The sequence below is a fragment of the Haliotis cracherodii genome, unplaced genomic scaffold (genome assembly GCF_022045235.1).
Source record: "Haliotis cracherodii isolate W230 unplaced genomic scaffold, xgHalCrac1.p SCAF_5, whole genome shotgun sequence".
Classification (NCBI taxonomy): domain Eukaryota; kingdom Metazoa; phylum Mollusca; class Gastropoda; order Lepetellida; family Haliotidae; genus Haliotis; species Haliotis cracherodii.
Genome location: NW_027266308.1, coordinates 57,564,952 through 57,583,701, shown reverse-complemented (window position 1 = coordinate 57,583,701; position 18,750 = coordinate 57,564,952). Strand labels below are relative to the sequence as shown.

Below are 18,750 nucleotides of genomic sequence, written 5' to 3'. Positions count from 1 at the left end.
TAGTCCAGAGAGGACTAGTGCTAGTCCTAAAAGACCTGAATTTCTTAGGCTGCTAAAAAGATACAACTGCATATTGTGATTATACATACAATGTGAATATAGTAAAAACGTTGAGAGTAATGGATGCGCAAAACATAATCGGTGGTTTGAACTTTAAATGCAGACAAAATGTATTATCCCATAGAAACTCCTAAAGCTTTGTATGTGTTTAGTTTTAAGATACATATATCATTATTTGTACTACAAACGTCAAGTCAATCATAACCAACACAATGCCCATAAAGGTTATATGGTGGAAGTGGCGCATATCTCTTGAAAACCGATTCTGCACTTTTCAGTACATGAATGGGGTCGGGTAGCTTCGTGGCTAAAGCGTTGGCCCCTCTGGCTGAAGACCGGGGTTCAGTTCCTCTCTGGGTTCAGGGTACAAGTTACAGACATACAAGCAGCACCATCATGGACACAGTTTCAATTTCAAAAATACGATGGAAACAATATGATACACAGGTCGGAGGTTCGATCCTCTGGCAGCGTCATACGAAAACACGTTTAAAGATGGTACACGTTGTTACCGTGCCTGGCGCTAGGCATTACAAGGATTGGTCGGCTCGGAGTCTAGTATACTGTGTCTGGGAGGGGTATTCGTGTGAGTAGCACTATGAAACCGGCATAAGTCCGGACTAGTATACGCAGCCACGCACGCACGCGCTACTGTGTTGAAGGGGATGTCTATCAGTACATCAGTGTCATAGTGCTCATTCATCTTTCTGGAGGAAGAATGTTATGTATCTAAAAACAAATTCAAGACAGTCATGCTATGTATGTGCCTATCATTGCATCTCCTGTAGAGGCTTTGCTAGTAAAGTTTAGACACAAGTTACAGCCACAAGTACAAAATATAAACTTTGGACCTAATTTGATCAGTCGTAGGCCATCCACGTATTGGCAGGTTCTATTGGTTTCAACTCCATATAACAGCTAATTTGTAAACTCACAAGGGTTTAATTTGTAAGGGACACTTCAATGATGCTATGCGATCTTACCCGCAAAGACTAAAGTTTAGAATCGTTTTGCCACAAAAGAGAATTGCGATTTGTCTATATTTAGTTTCAGGGCGCCTTAATAAAAAATGTGAAATGAATATGACGAGGTATATAAATCCACAGTTTGGTGAAACTTTTCATGAATATATGAAAAGTGGAGAACAGTCATTCATCTAACAACTACTTGGTATTGTAAGTAAGGATCTGTCACACTAGGGTAATCAGCTCTCAAACTGTGATGTATCACGCATTCTAGTTACACCAACGTCAAACTTCACATCAAAGACTTCATCCTGCAACCATTAAATGGTGTTTTGAACATAATACTTATAGTGGTTTTGGTCCAAGGCTAGGCGACACAGAGTCAAACATAACCTCTTATTACAAATACATGCACAGCATATGCTGTAATCACAATACATGTTTTGGTCCAAAGCTAGGCGACACAGAGTCAAACATAACCTCTTATTACAAATACATGCACAGCATATGTTGTAATCACAATACATGTTTTGGTCCAAGGCTAGGCGACCCAGAGTCAAACATTACCTCTGAATACAAATACATGCACAGCATATGTTGTAATCACAATACATGTTTATGTACATCTTTGAATGAACCACCATGATATATATACAGTCGACATGATCACATTTGTAATAATGACGGGAACTGTTGCGGTGTGAGATTCAGAGTCTCCGTCTCGCTGTCCTGTAATCTGCTGACCAGGGACCCGTTCCACAAAGCCATGTTAGCGCTAAGATGATCGTAATCCTTCGTTAAAGTATGGGAGTTACGATCAACTTAGATCGCTTTGTGGAACCGGACCGAGGGACCCGTTCCGCACAGAGGTGTTGGCACCAAGACGGTCGTAAGCCATATTTGACATCAACTTTCGGCAGTACTGGCGCTAAGATGGTCTTGTAGAAGCGGGCTGAGCTCAGGTGCCTAAGACATCGTGTTAGTTCAGAGTTCAGTCTCCGTGACTGTGTCCAGTAGTCTACTGACCAGCTCGGACGCCGAGGGCGGACTGTCACTCACCCAACACAGCTGGACACAGTCCAACAGCTGAAACAGATCGTTACATGTAAAACATGTATTGTAAGGATAATGCTTAATATACACCCGAGGGCGGTCGGATAGCCTAGTGGTTAAAGCGTTCGCTCGTCAAGCCGAAGACCCGGGATCGATTCCCGACATGGACACAATGTGTGAAGCCCACTTGTGGTGTCCCCCGCCATGATATTGCTAGAATATTGCTAAAAGCGGCATAAAACCATACTCACTCACTCATTAATATACACCTGAAAACCAACAAACATATTTCTGATACATAACCAGTTAAAAAAGAAGACATATTTCGAAATTAAATAGTCAGAGAGTAAATGGGGGAAGCGAACCCGGACCTCCGGCGTGACGAGTGAAAACGTTAACCACTAGGCTACCCCTTAAGGCTCACCAGGGATGTAGAGCGCAACGTGCACGTAGGGGCATGGATACCAACATCAAAACTACAACCAGAAAAATGCGTCTTATGTATATCAGGACTATCTGCGCTCCATAACCCATGCTTGCCGTAAAAGGCGACTGTGCTTGTCGTATGAGGTGACTAACGGGATCGTTCACTTGGTTGATGCATGCCATCGTATCCCAAATGCGTGGATCGATGCTCATAATATCAATCACTGGATTGTCTGGTCCAGACTCGATTATTTACAGACCGCCGTCATATAGCTGGAATGTTGCTGAGTACGGCCTCCAGTGCAGATCTCCCTATATCTACCAAAGGGACTGTGGAATTAGAATAACTTTACATGAAAGTTGTAACTGTATTTTACTTGAAAGGTGTTGTCAGTATGTGATAAGCCATGTTTGAGGCATGTAGAGTGGACTCACCTGCTTCCCAATTGTTCCAAAGTTTCCCACCTGCTCTAGTCTTGACCTGAGTACCCTGAACTGACCATTAGTAGCAGGAAACAATTCCGAGAAGGGCACCAATGGAACCTTACTGGACAGTTCCTTACACGCCTGCACATGGGTCTTAGTCACTCCCTTCAACATCTGTACAGGGAGGTCCGTCTGCCTACCAGAGGAAGACGTGGGGCTGGCTAACTCTCTGATAAGATTTTCATCAAACCCTAGAATAGGGTCCATCACATCCTGAAGGCTTCCCTTGTGTTTCAGCGTATTCCTCTTTGTGAACAGTCTGTCAATAACTAACTCCGCATCCACGACTGACGATGGCTTATACGGAATCTCTATAGCCATGTCCACAATCTCCTCCTCATCTTTGAATTCAGCTTTAGGTTCAGAGTGATGCAGGAAAGACTGTGTTTCATCATCCATTGAAGATGCCCCAGTTATTTCATCAGGTAGTTCACGGATAATATCTTCTAGGATCATTGCATTGGTTCTATTGTCTGTATCGCGAGGTCTTTTGGTTCCATGTACCACTGCCACGGGCCTCGTGTGGTGCAGAGGTCTCACACCCATGGAGGAATCAGTGTCTGAGGGTTCAAAGACCCCTTGCGAGTCAAGAGCATTGAAAATTGCATCATCATTATCATCAATAACACTGTCGTCCTCCTCTTCAATGACCTCAGCTGTAGATTCCATGTATGAGTCCCAATCTGTGGCATCAGACACATCCTGGGACGATGCACTGGATACAACAGACACTCTCAGAGGAATGCCCTTCTTTCGGAGTTCCTTGTAGCGTTTGCTCGCCGATCCGAAATCATGTCTCCTCGTGCGCTGGGTCTTGGTCACAACTTTACCAAGATGTTTCTTATTTTGGTGTGGACTGCACTGTGTTGGATGAGCAGTCTTAGACTTGGCTGCAGCAGCCATCATAGGGTACTGTTCATCTGGACCAATCACATCCTTTGAAGGACGCACATCTCCATTACGGAGTCTCTCAAGCTTTTGATCCAGGTCTGTAGAGTCATAGGATGAAAACGAATCGGTTTTACTCCATGATGTCCGTCTGTCATACAGTGGTTTGGTATGCATGCCTGATGTTGGTGTGATGGAACACTGGCAGCTACACGTATCAGTCGTGTAGCTTCCAGATGGACAGGAACAGGACCTTTCGTCAACCATGGAAACATCGCAAGAATTCTCGCTTGCAATAGATGCACTATCAAAGCCACTATCAATAATCTTTCCCCCCTTTTGTGCACCTTTAGTCTCGTACGTTGGAGGAAGTTCAATGACGTCCTCCACATCGTGCTCAGGTAGAGTTGTATCTGCCTGAGAGGACAAGGACGTGAGCTCTCCGCTGGTAAGGGACACGTCTGCCTTCCTGGGAGAGTGCTTATAGAAACTGCTGCCTAGACTATCATTGCTGCTGAAACTGGAAAAATGCCCAACTTTAGGAGGTTTGGGATGAACAGTTTGTGGACGCGGAGGTGGCAGGCGTTCACAATCCATATCAGCCTCAGAACCTTTGAAGGAGTCTTTTATTTGGGGAATCTTTTTCACTGATGCGTACTTCATTTCAACAATGGATGCACCCTGACCCCGAGTATTGTTTAAGTTGGCATTGGTTAAAACAGAACTTTGCTTCTGCCCCAATACTTTTTTAAGTTTTGTTCTAGCCTGTGCTTTCTTTATTCCGTGACTTGGTGTTTGAGGACGAGTCGTGGCTGCTGCTGTCACAGGCCGTGGTGGTGGTGGAGGTGCAGGACGCCGAGGCACAGGCTTACCCGATCCTTCAGACATCTGCCGTTGAGCGGGTCGAGCAGTTTGTGGTCTTTTCTGTCTACTATCACCAAAATGTGTCTCCTTTTCACCTCCACTGAATGGAACAACAACAGTTGTGCCATTGTCGTGGTAACTCCGTGCTGACAAAGGTCGCGAGATTTCCTGCACTGTCTCTCTGGACACGCCCTGGTCTTTCCTCTTTCTGTTCCTCCTGGAAAACACATCTTTCAACTCCTTTTTCATTCTCTCATTGTAGGATGTCAGTAACCGTTCCTTCTTATCTGCCTCCTTTTTGAGCCATAGATCCTTCAAGGTGGCAGCAACATGTTCGCCTCCCCCAGTCACCTCCGGGAGGTCCTCCTCGATGTCCTCCAAGGTACTGACAGAGGAGGCTGAGTACCGGAGCGGGTCTGACCTGAAAAACACGCCTCCTCCTCCTACTGCGTTCCTATTGGGTAAATTAGGTTTCTGAGTCTGGTCAATGAAACGAGGATTACTTACATCTGCAGGTACCGAATAATGCGCACCGCTCGGATAATCTCGCCAGGACCTTTCATCTGACCTATTGTCATCTTTTCGTGGGTAACGGATTTGCTGAATGACAATTTGATCTCTTTGGATTTGTTCCGTGATTTCTTCTATCTCCTCATAATCATGTTCATATAGTGGAGGTTCCGCCCTGAACACTGGCGTGGGTGTATCCTGGGCATGTCCTTTAGGGGAGTTATAAGGAACACTCCCCTTCTGCCAGCGTCCATCATCAGTAGCATGTCGACTAAAGTGATCATGCTCAGACTGTCCCGCATCACTACGTTTACCTGTAATCCTTACAGACGTCACAGGTTGTGCCCATGCATCTTGTTCCTCCGGAACGTTGGGGTGTGGATCAACTTCTTTCACATTTACTAGAGAACCAAATGGAGGAATATTATTTAATCCAGTTTCTCCTAGAATAGCTCGTTCGTCTAAACTACGGGATTTATGTGCCAGGTCTTGTACAGATTCACGGGATTTTGGATTGCCACTTTTCTGGGAGCTTATCACAATCTCACTTCGGGTTTTTCTGAATGGCTGTTTTTCATCCTCTCTCTTTTTGCACACGTATCCAATTATCTCCAAGGCAACGAGAGCAAATGCCCGTATGTCCGGGAGGAAGAACTGTTTCTTGCTGACCTGTGAGCTGGACGATGAGCCACCTTGTAGTGAGCCATAGATCTGGGCAGCTTCGAAGTCGCCAAGAGCTGCTCGCAACACCATGCACTGCAAGATACACACAGTCATGTTGAAACGTTTACATTGATCCCATAAAGAAAGTAATCATGAACACCTTTCTGTCCTTCTTTTCTTCATTTATTGATGGAAACGAATAAGGGAACAATAAAAAATATTAGAAAATTAGCTTCTCTTTCATTACTTTGAAATAGCGCGCATACAAATTAAACACATGTCAGAATCAAATGTTGAGATGTGTTTGTGTGCATTGTTTCCAAGGCGTGGAACCCATGATGTCACATCATTTAACGGTGTCTAAAACTAAGTGTTCCCTTATTTCTTTCCATCAGTATAGGGGCGGTCGGGTAGCCTAGTGGTTAAAGCGGTCGCTCGTCACGCCGAAGATCCGGGTTCGATTCCCGACATGGGTACAATGTGTGAAGCCCATTTCTGATTGCTAAAAGCGGCGTAAAACCATATTCACTCACTGACTCACTCCATCAGTATGTATGTATATCTTTTTCTTACGAAAAGTGGTGACTCATGACTTTCCTTGGACGACAGATCAATTAATACAAGCAGAATATTATAACAAAAATAACGAGCACTATGTGGAATTACTTTTAAGATTGAGGCTACGTAATGATGGGACACTTTGTGTGTACTCTTCCTTTTTGTGTATATAAAAATAAGATGTTGATCTCCTAATGTGAATGTGGGAATGTTGTTTAAGCCGCCCGGGACATCATGAGCAACGATCGCTGCAATGACAAGTAGACCCGTGAAGATTCCGGGGTAGAATAGGTCTTCAGCAAGCCATGCTTGCCGTAAAAGGTGACTATGCTTGTCGTAAAAGGCGACAAACGGGATCGGGTGGTCAGGCTCGCTGACTTGGTTGATACATGTCATCGATCCCAATTGCGTGGATCGATGCTCATGATGTCAATCACTGGATTGTCTGGTCCAGACTCGATTATTTCACAGACCGCCGTCATATAGCTGTAAAATTACTGAGTGCGGCGTTGAACAACAAACAAACAAACAAACAAACAAAGCAATGACAAGTAAGGTCACCGAACCTAACCATCAAATTCTCTTTAGTCAGCTTTTATGACAAGCCTTGAAAATGGGGACTTATTTTCCTCCGGAATTCCAACGGGTTCTCGATATGTCCGTGGTTTAACAACAACAATCTCATGGGGTATAACTGTGCAATAATCTTAATGCCACCCTGACAATATAAAGATAACAATTTATCAGGGATTTGTTAATACAACAGTAGGAAAAATATATCCTCAGTTCTTGATAACAACACTTCACTTTTATCCCGTAATACTCTCAAAGCTCTATTTACACAAAGGGTTGTGTTTTCAGCCTATTCGGAAAAGTATATTGGCAATACATCAGATAAGGTTACTGATATTGAACTTAGACAGATAGATCACTCCTTGGGAATCCCAGTCATGTTTTGATCTCCTGATATTTCAGCAGTGTAGGTTACCTGTGGGCGTAGACAATACATACATTGGCGGAGCAGGTCAGGGCCGGCAGGTGGCGCTGCGCCACTGTGGGGTAATCGAGGAAAGATTTACTATGGGATGATAGGAGAGTTACAAGAAAAAAAGGGATTTAATCTTCAAACTCGAATTGTGTGTAAATAGCAATCTTGAAAAAGGATTTGAATCTAAAGCTGACAGAGCCTTGTGATAACGTAGATACACGAAGACGCGAATAATATGCGCTGGGTCTTGAAAGACTAAACGTATGAATTTGTTTCGTTTGGCACATATCACTGTTATAGACCGAAATAAATTCACATACAGTATTAAAGTCAAAGTAAAAATAGTAAAAATAGTAATAGCTTGAAAACCCGATGTCCGTACGGTACAATTTACAGATTCGAGAGTGTAGGTTCTCGAACTTAATACTTCATGTTTCTTTTTGGCGGTTTCTCGTATTCAAAAGATTATCGATACATCACTTCCTTATATGGAGTGTTCGAATGTCTTGGCGTCTACCTCTATCTCCGTTCCTAAAAACTCTCCTGTTTTCCTCCGATCTCCAAAAATGAATTGAATTGGGTTTAACGCCGCTTTGAACATAGGGCCTTTGATGTAAATATCAACAACATTATTTTTGGGCTGTGATTTATGGGTATACGAAAATTTGACCATAATAGAAAAGATTCATTCAACATTCCTTAAACTAGATTGTGGTCTTAGAGTGAGTGAGTGAGTGAGTGAGTGAGTGAGTGAGTTGGGCTTAACGCCGCTTTTAACAGTATTCTAGTCATATCGCGGCGTGTCAGCAAAATGTGGGAGGAAAGCCCGAAGTGATGCAGGTCTCAGACGTTTACCCCTTCGATGAAACCCACGAGCAGGGATATGTTGCTGACAAACCTAGAGACATATTCGGGGCAAACCGGGATTCCACACAATCTTAGGTTTCTGGCGTGCCCAAGGGACGCAACTCTACACAGCGAATCGCGGCGCCTTACACGACTGGGCCCCCCGTGCCCCCTGTGGTCTTAGAAATGCAACCCCAAATTTTATGGTTTTATGGAGAACTAGGTTTGTTTGTTTGTTTGTTTGTTGTTTGACCTGTACATAATCGAGTTTCAGTAGACTTACATTGATCAATGTTCCATACCATCCGGGCAAACAAGATGACACAGCAAGTCTATGTTGTAAGTTATGACCACCCGATTTTCATTATTCAGACAAACCAAAGGTACGGACGTTCTATTGTGATTGATTGATTGATTTGTTGTTTAACGCCGCACTCAGCACTATTCCAGCTATATGACGGCGGGCTGTAAATAATCGAGTCTGGACCAGACATCATGATCACCGATCCACGCAATTGGGATTCGATAACATTTATCAACCAAGTCAGCCATCCTGACCACCCCTTCCGTTTAGTCGCCTCTAACGACAAGCATAGTCACCTTGTACGGCAAGCATGGGTTATTGAAGACCTATTCTACCCCGGATCTTCAAGGGTCTGGAGAACTAGGTAGGTACCCTTATCGATTTATGCAGCTAAACTGGTAGTTGGCTTCTGGCATAAACTTAGTTAACCCGGACCTGCACCGAATTTATCGCAACTTATCCCTAAGTTGGCTCATTTGGCAATTTTTATCTGATAATCAATAAAATATCTGGATAAGAAATACCAGGCAAATATTTAATTTATTGGTCTATCCAATGTATTTTATGACCCATAAAGCGTTTTAAGCCAGTTGCTAATTGCTCAGGTGGAAGGACTTTAAAAGATCAGTTTTATCAAAATTGGAGATATGACATCGAGAAAAATTCAAAACGGTATTATTATCAATACTTAAAAGATATCCCGTCATTGGAAAACTTTCTTCTCCTATCTATACAAATTTATTATCCTATTCTGAAATATAAAACTTGTAAGCATAATCTACCTGTCAAAGTGGGCCGGTGGCGTGGTATTGATAGAGAATTAAGGACATGGTAAACTGTGTATGCCGCCAGCTATCACCGATGAACTCCACTACCTGTTTAAATGTGAAGCTTTCCATGAATTCATATCCAAATGTTTGTCATATAAATATACGCAGTATCCTAATATCATAAAATACAGAAATATTACTGTATACCAGAATTCCAATTTTAAAAAAAAACAACCCTGCAAAATTCATATGCATAATAGACAAAAACCTTTGATTCTGACTGTGTCAAGCAAAATGTTTAGATGTCGCCAGATGTTTGTGCAGTATAACCGACATCTTGTAAAATGCAAATTTGCATCATCTTCCAAACTATTACCACCGTGGGTGTTTTTTTTAGAAATAGAGTGATTAATTGATGAAACAGTATTCCTGTCATATCACGGCGTGTCAGCATAGTGTGGGAGGAGAGCTCGAAGTGATGCAGGTCCCAGACGTTTACCACTTTGGTGAAACCCACGAGCACAGGTATGGTTCTGACAAACCTAGAAACATAACGGGGGCGGACTGGGATTCGAGATCACAATCATAGGTTTCTGGCGTGCCCAAGGGACGCAACTCTACACAGCAAATTGCGACGCCTCAGACGAGCGGGCCACCGGCGCCCCCATCTCTCCCTGGGCATGTGGGATAATAGCTCTTTTTGGCCAGCTGGAAATGTTTAATTTAACAGTTGCAGAAAACTTTGAACTATTAGTATATAACTTAGACATATTCAAATGGCAACTGGCCTATTTCTTACACGCAAATATTGCTGATGTGTGTAAAAAGGGCAGACTTCACGTCATGAGCTAGTCAATGTGTTACCATATTTTTGTACATCTTTTTGTGTCTTTTATGTGCATCTATGAAAATGAGCTTGGTTCAAAGACTTCCTCATGTTCAAATGTTAACCTATAAAATCGGTCTGTTTGACACATTTTATCCTTTTCTACGTATCTATCCATTTAACGATGTCATTTATCCAAATGAACAAATCCTAAGTTTTTCTTAAATGATGCCGATCCCGTGCGGTAAATATGACCCTTATCCTACCTTTTACTTGGCCCGTCCCTGAAAGATCCATTTGGCCCTCCCCTACCCTCGGCACCTACCCCTCTCCTCGGCACCCACCCCTCTCCTCTATCCCCTACATGCAGGTACCCCGCCATGCTTGTGCTGGAAACATGCCAGAAAACCCTATCTTCCCGGTTCGATTTAGTGACTATACGTCAGCAGTGCTGGCATTGTGTACAGCGTCTCCTTTGACAAGACCCCACTGTACGCTTTCAGCCTGTCCATTGACCCAGGAATAATGCAGTGTGCGAGGCATAATTTGGTAGATACACCACCGGGCGTTGTATATCTGGGGGACCATTAGCGCTATCGGGTTCCCCTGAATTTACGTTTTCTTGGTGCCGTTTAGAGGGGATAAGTCTCAGGTTCCATGTAATTAGTAGTGATTAGGGATTCGCAAGAAAACAGTCAATTGAAGAAATAAAAAAAACAAAATCATGTTTGAGAAATTTGAAAGAGATCTGAACACATTACAATTATGTGTATCTAGAATTTCGTATTTCTAGAACTGGATCTTAAAAGTGTGATCCTATATCATGCCCCGAGACAGCACGAGAAGTTGTTGTTGTTTAACGAGATGTGTGTTCTTGTGTTAGGTTAAGGCACCATCAGTATTGTTATATTGTAGCCGTATGTGACGATTTGATTTCAGATTATTATTTGGGGCGGTCGGGTAGCCTAGTGGTTAAAGCGATCGCTCGTCACGCCGAAGTCCCGGGTTCGATTCCCGACATGGGTACAATGTGTGAAGCCCATTTCTGGTGTCCCCCGCCGTGATGTTGCTGGAATATTGCTAAAAGCGGCGTAAAACCGTACTCACTCACTCACTCAGATTATTTTTGCTCTTTTGGAGAAAAGTATTTCCTTTAACTAGAGATATTTATTCTTGTTTCCTCGTTCTATTAAATAATGATGCACGTTCAACTATGTCAGAAAAGACCCCGAGATAGCTAGTTTGTTTTTAACAGTATTTCAATTATATCACGGCGTGTCAGGTACGTTTAGGCGGAAAAGAGACATATGTTGTAGACATTCGCCTTTTGGGAAACCACGAGCACTATGTGGTACTGACAAACCAAGGGTCATAATTAAGGCGAAAATTGGATTCAAAATCACGATCAGTGGATCCTGGCATAACTAAGGGGTGCAACTCAAATCTTTACCACGATCTGCGGATCCTCGGAACATTTAGTGGCTTTACCTCTTACGCAACAAACGTTAATCCAGATATTTGCTAATCCGAACGATTTCAGTGGGAATCCTTCCGACCGGATTAACGGGGTTTTACTGTATATTGTGACTGATAGCTGTACACACACCTGTACGGACCCCTTGAGGAACACGGAGGCGGAAGTGAGTTTGTGGTGGAGGATGTTGTGTTTGTGGAGGCAGGAGAGGCCCTCAGCGATGTCGTGGATGATGGTTCTCTGACACGGCTCCGGCAGCGGTATGTCCAGATGGTGCAGGAAGTCGTCCAGGGTGCCGCTGTTGGTGAACTCGAAGCAGATCAGTCTACAGAGAGTCAATGTAAACCCTGTGTTAGATACACGCTGATCAACGGTTTCCTTTTGATAAATACCTTCACAACTTGCCTATGAAACTTACGAAAACTTTTAATTAACACATTAGGCTTTTACGGATGACAACTTCCTTATTGTCTCAGGGCTATTTCTTGTCCCTTCTTCACCTTCCTAGCTCACGTGTGCATATTACACATGCATGACTGAAATAAGTTTTAGCTAGTTCCGTGGTAGAAAAATGCCGTGAGAATTTTTTTTCTCACGCGGTACCTGGCATTGGAAGGATCGCCTTTGATTTTGAAATTGGCTGTCCGTAGCAGAGTGGTTGCATTTAATTAAGCATTGTACTTTCGATGAACGATATCATGGTTTTTGCAGTTGGTCAGAACACAAGTCGAGGTACCTTTTAACAAAAGGACCTGAGAGAGATTTATTCTTTTGTGAATACCTTTGAACATATTTTTCATACGTCGAGTCATAAGTTAAGCTATACTTTTCAAAGGCGAGAAGTGTAACCATTTGATCGACTGCAAGCCACAAAAGTACAAAGATCTTAATGATGGGTTTCAAGATGTCAGTAGAATCTATTTTAAAAAAAATCATTGCAATTATTGTCATGGAACTATGGAATTGGTGTCAAGGTCGCCATAGAAATAATTGTCATAGCAGTCAAAGGAATTAGTTTGAGCAGGCAAAAGAATCATTGTTAGCAGTCAAAGGAATGATTGTCATAGTACTTAATTGGATCTTTGTCATAGCAGTCAATGGAATGGTTGTTACAGTAGTCAATGAAAGATTGGCATAGCAGTCAAAGGAATGATTATGTTAGCAGTCAAAGGAATTATTGTATTAGCAGTCGAAGGAATGATTGTCAAAGTACTTAATGGGATCTTTGTCATAGTAGTCAATTGAATGATTGTCACGGAGTCAATGAAAGATTGGCATAGCTGTCAATGGAATGATTGTGTTAGCAGTCAAAGGAATGATTGTGTTAGCAGTCAAAGGAATGATTGTCATAGTACATTATGTAACAGTTGTCAGAGTAGTCAATGAAAGCAGTCAATGGAATCATTATCATTGCAGTCATTGAGGTGTACGTCCAATGTAAGTGGTTGTTAATGATGGTTATCAAGAAGGTATTTGAAATGGTTGACGCCAATGTCTAGCAAGGTCAGTGAAACAGGTTTCACAGTGGTCAATGGAAAGGTTCTCAGGAAATCTGTTAAATACAGGCGGAGGAAGTCAAGGGTAGGTTTTTCATGTAATAAGTAAAACTGTTTATGAAAGTTGTACATTAATTCATGACCGAACATAACATTTTCTGATCTTGGTCCGAACCTTCTTGTGCATAATACTATAACTCAGTGTATGACATGCAGTTAGTCACCGTGTGTAACAGTGTGTGAAAACATGGCCCTTCGTCTGTTTGTCAATGGTCACATTGCTATATACCATGTGTCACTGCGTAGTACTCGCGGGTCACGGTGTCTATCTACATACATTGTCTCGACCTATTGCACTTACCGAGTAGCTCAACGGATTTTTATTTATAATTATGGAAAACCCTATCTTCAAGACAATATGTTTCTAGTGTCAAGTATACAATCGCTAATCATACAAATACACCAAACAGTGACAGGGCTGGTGATTACTGATCATATATCCTACAAAGATCACTGTCTCAACAATAACCCTTTCACTGCGGCGGGCGACACTGACGGCCCGATCTGATCAGAATGTAGAGAATTACTGAAGCAGCGAAGCAGAGTGGATAAGACTGTAGACAAACTATGCCATGTCATGTAGATCTTGGTATAGTGTTCATGCACCAAAGAAGTCTAAGCTTATGAAATATCTTTGTTTACAGGCCTGCTCTCGTTGACAGTTTGAGATTAGATGTGGCATTTATTCTTGGCGAGCTATAGGATAGTCATCCTGGCTATTCATAGTCATGCACCCATTCGCGTCTCCTAATACTCCTCTACCATCATACGCCAATACGTGTAGAAAACACAAGTTAAAACAGCATGTTGTTTGTTGTTTAACGCCGCACTCAGCAATATTCCAGCTATATGACGGCGGTCTGTAAACAATCGAGTCTTGACCAGACAATCCAGTGATTGACATCATGATCATCGATCAAAGCAATTGGGATACGATGACATACATCAACCAAGACAGTGAGCCTGACCACCAGATCCCGTTAGTCGCTTCTTATTTAAAACAACGATGTGTGTTGAAAGGAACATATTGTAATGATTGGAAACACCAAACGTCGTAGGAAACAATGTAAAACTGTCATTTGTTGGTTTTTACATGAGACTTTAAGGATTTACAAACTAGTAACATAAACTGACACGGCACACACACGAGCAAACCTTGAATAACTGAAAGTTGTTGCACGTCACTGAAACCCACATTATGCAAATTAGAGACAGACCAGTTACTGTCAGAAGGAAGAAAGCTGACATCGCTTCAACCATGTAGTCTATTGTTACTTCGGTACCTTAGTTGAGGGCAGACTCAGGTCAACTGACCGTCCATACATACCACATTTATTCCTGTCATGTTTGTAAATTTTAATTGATGAAATATTAATCTAGCAGTTTATGATTATCCCTAACGGACACTTTCTCCGTTTGACACAAGTCACAGATTTGAAAAGCTAGACATAGACAGAAAATAGGCACCATATCGAGGAGTTATGAGAAAGTGGGAATGTGTTTACCTTGACTCGCCAGGGATGATCTCCCCAGTGATTAGCGTCATCGTCTCGAAGTACGGGTTGCCGCTGTTGGTCCACAGACACTGTAGCAGACTGGCGCTCTGTGTCTTCCTCATCATCCCCAGGATGACGATCTCCTGGGCCCACGCCTTGAGGTGGTCCACCCCGTACACCTTCAGCAGACCACGCCTGTACACGCCCTTACCCACAGACCACGTGGCCTTCATGCGCAACTTGCCGGGGGCCTGGGTGGAATATTGAACGAAATATGGATCATGGAGTACACTGTGTCATTGTTTCATATAGTATGGCGCCAGGTTCAAGTTTCGTTTTATTGAGAACCTCCACCCAACGCCGTGTAGTGTCTGTACGCAATAAAATCAGACAATCAGAGTGCATCGTTTAAATTTGTCCTCTGTGTCCATCTACAGATTCTGCTGAAAAGGTCTGCTATACTGCGCCATACTGCGCCATACTGTCAAACCAAACCCAAATGTTACTTTATTGGTTTCATTTCTTGAATATATACTGCTTATGTACAACTCACAGCCTGTGAACAATCTTTATTCACAAAAGGTTTTGCAAGGAAAGCGATCCAACCTACCTCTATTTTCAGCAGTTCCAGCTTCTTCAGCTTCTGGTAGGGTTCTTTGGTCTGTTGCTTCGTCCTGCAACACAGGGTGCTCCAGAGGATGGTAACGATGTTGCTGAGGACGGCGTGGAAGAAGGTGCTGACACTGAGGGCGACGACGGCGATCCACTGAGGTACCAGCAGCCGAGATGTGTTGGTGTAGATTATGACCGTCGTCATGAACAACACCACCATCCACACCAGCTGCTCCAAAAGGAGGAACCTTGGAGGTAGAGGGTGATGGACTTGATCATTTCATGTTTATCATGTAAAAGTAATAAAAAATAAAATAAAATAGTTTTTCATAGCGCTACCTAGGAGATGTGCAGCACACTTTTCTAAGAGAGGGGTTTTGAACTTTGACTTGAAGGCTTGGAGAGAAGCAGAAAGTCTGATATCCTGTGGTAAAACGTTCCACAACCTTTGTGCAGAATAGGAAAAGGATCCAAGACTTAAATTTGAAAGTTGTAGCACATAGTTGTTAGTAGCTTTGAGGCTTCCAACATGTTGGTACTTCTTCACTAAGTCTATCAAATATGAAGGCGTTGTTCCACAGGCCATACATAGGATCTTAACAATAGGGCACAACCTTTCAGCAGGCATAATGACTAAATGCAGTCAGTAATGCTACAGCTATTTTGCAATTCCCTGTAATAAGCCGAGTTGTCTGGATTAGATACAGCAGACTTGGATGTATATGTCAGGGTGTTAAATGTTCAGTGGGACTGTATCTTAATCACGATCATAATGTTTTAGTACCATGCCACCAATAGGAACTGACCTTCACGGCTGTGGAGTTTCAAAGTAGCATTAATGTTACTCATGTTAACAAGACATGCATCGCTCGTGAATATCTGCGTTATGACAGGATATATAGGATATGAGGGATCTCATGTATTTTGATAGGTTTTGTTGAGTAGAAATAATACTGAGATGGTTTAATGTAATTATATAGGTATGTATATTGTAGAGGAAATATCAGTAATTACATGTGCATATGTTTATTTGGATAAACTCATGTCTGGCGTGTAACTGAAGTCGAGTGAGTGAGTGAGTGAGTCAGTGAGTATGGTTTTACACTGCTTTTAGCAATATTCCAGCAATTACACGGCGGGGAACACCAGAAATATGCTTCATACATTGTACCCCGCACACACACACAAGGATGTCGCTATGTAAGGGCAATAATCTCGAACGCGACGTAAAACCCCATTTTATCGCACCACCTAATCTTTGAGATAAACCTGTTATTGCATTGGGAGTTGACAAATGGCAAGGAACATACACACCAACACAAATTTAAAAGAAAACATTAAAGACAAACCTCTGATACGTCTTGCCCTGACTCAGCATCATCATCTGCCAGATGTTCGGAGATGAGGCGTGGATCCTCCCTCCGGAGCTCTTCCACAGTCTGAACGTGGTCACCATGCAGACGATGACGGCAATGCTGAGGACTATCCAAGAGATGAACATCAACGCGGCACCATACCCCGCTCCCTTGGCGTTAGTCTCCCGGACGGGGAGACAGGTGATCACGTAGGGGTCGTCGTTGTCGTTGAAGTAGTGGATGGGGAGGAAGGGGAAGAGGGCGAGTAGGAGAGTGAACGCCTTCTCCGGGACCAACATGGCTGGAATAGTCCATTTTGGGTAATGGGAATACCCCGATAGCTTTTCTGGGTATTGCACAAATAGGATGATGACGTTGGATATGAGGTAGACGCTGACGCAGTCAAGGACGCCGACCATGAGAAAGAACCCTGCTGCTTTACATAAACTCTCCGCCTGGAACCTGATATAACAGAGCAACAACGCTAGACCTAGTCCCAGAGTGAAGTGAGACACGTCCAGTAGAAGACAGGACAGTTTCCACGTGTGGGGCATAGCGAACTTTAGCAGGAGCTTCACAAGGATGGACGCGAAGTTCAACACTACCCCCACGACTGTGAACAAGATGAGGACAGAGTTGAGGGGGGACGAGTACTCCCCTTGGAGGGTTGTAATGTCAGTTGTGTTGAAGGCCATTCTTAGTTCTGGGAGACTTACTGACCCCCAAATCCAATGTAAGTTTTATCTTCTTTCAACTCTTTAAATTGTGTTCGAGATAACCGGGAATTTGACACATCCAGTTCGACTCATCCAGATTAACGTAGTGATAAATATAGTGAGAGTGTGCCGGGACCGGACTGTGAACTCGACACAACCGGGGATTCGACACATGTGAGTTCCAGTCAGGGGGTTCGACTGTATATGGAATCATACAATACATCTATATGTAGATAAATCCATGTTTTAAATGTTTCTTTCACAAAAACCACATTTATTGGTGCTGCTTTTCCAATGCCTCCGGATCTGAGAACGGCTACCCGCAATCCCGAGGGTGGTGTGACTTGAACCACATCTGGTCAAACACCCGGGTTCGAACCAGGACCGGGGCGAAGGTAAGCCCCTCCATGATGAATGACTCACATGTCCACTGTCCTGTCTTGGAGCTCACCTGAAATGATACACGCGAAACTAGAGCGATGATATATAAAAATGTCACTTTTTACAAGAAGACCTGTGATACTCCTCGTCTTAAAGCCTGATATTGATTGTCCGTCGACCCTAATATATGCCCTATAAATGAAACACAACACGTAACTAATAAAGTGAAATTCTGAGCATGTCTTCAGTGTAAAATCAAATCCCTTAAGACACACAGTATAGCAACAATGGCATGTCTGTACAGCGAGACAACAGTGATCGGGTGTGTTATGCGGTGCGTCAAGTCTATGTCAACGGCAGTAGACAGACACTTGTCTTCAAGAGGGGTGATAGAACAAGCCCAGTCAGTAGATTCAGCAGCGATTAGCGGTAGGCAGGCAATTACAAGGCTGTATTATCTCCCTTCGATGACAAATACTCCACCTGAAGAACGTTGTTAAGTGGTCTGATTGTGTAAACTCGCTCCAGTGTCATCGCGACGTTTGGCATTTTGCCCAAATCATCACATTTGTTGACAAAGAATTATAAGCAAATATATGTTCAAATGTGTTTTATAACAACAGTGATTCAATGTCTGTGTAAAAAGTGACACATAAACTACGGTAATTCGATGTCAAAGGAACATACGAGTGAGTGAGTGAGTGAGTTGGGTTTAACGCTGCTTTGAACTGTATCAGAGTTTTCTTGAATGCCGAGGTGACGCCGCAGTAGACGAATGGGCAACCCGCGCAACCCTGGCAACACCTTGGATGAATGGTGTTTGACTTAACTAAGTTTACCGTAACTTTCAAGGGATGTTTGAAGTCAATCAATGTATGGGATGCTCCCAGTTTCTTTAAATGCTTTGAAAAATGCTTGAGAAGATGCGTGCATTTTGTGGAGAATCATATGGT

The 18,750-nt window shown here is 43.0% G+C and overlaps 1 protein-coding gene across 1 annotated transcript; it reads right to left on the bottom strand.

The window, feature by feature from the left end:
- Window positions 1-2,009: 2,009 nt before the first annotated feature.
- Window positions 2,010-17,485, bottom strand: LOC139443534 (uncharacterized). Its single transcript, XM_071224518.1, has 6 exons — window positions 16,695-17,485; window positions 15,344-15,593; window positions 14,743-14,984; window positions 11,814-12,006; window positions 2,940-6,008; window positions 2,010-2,111 (listed from the first exon to the last, which is right to left on the bottom strand). Exons 1-6 carry the CDS (start codon window positions 17,393-17,395, stop codon window positions 2,010-2,012), a joined length of 4,557 nt encoding a protein of 1,518 aa, XP_071080619.1. The 5' UTR covers window positions 17,396-17,485.
- Between the last annotated feature and the right edge of the window lie 1,265 nt (window positions 17,486-18,750).

Bases quoted from the DNA above. Each gene is read 5' to 3' on its own strand.
- LOC139443534 (XM_071224518.1), bottom strand. From the start codon at position 17,395: ATGGCCTTCAACACAACTGACATTACAACCCTCCAAGGGGAGTACTCG. The intron at 12,007-14,742 runs GTAAACACATTC...GACTCTCTGTAG, and splicing joins ATCATCCCTGGCGAGTCAAG to ACTGATCTGCTTCGAGTTCA. The intron at 6,009-11,813 runs GTGTGTGTACAG...TGTATCTTGCAG, and splicing joins TCCTCAAGGGGTCCGTACAG to TGCATGGTGTTGCGAGCAGC.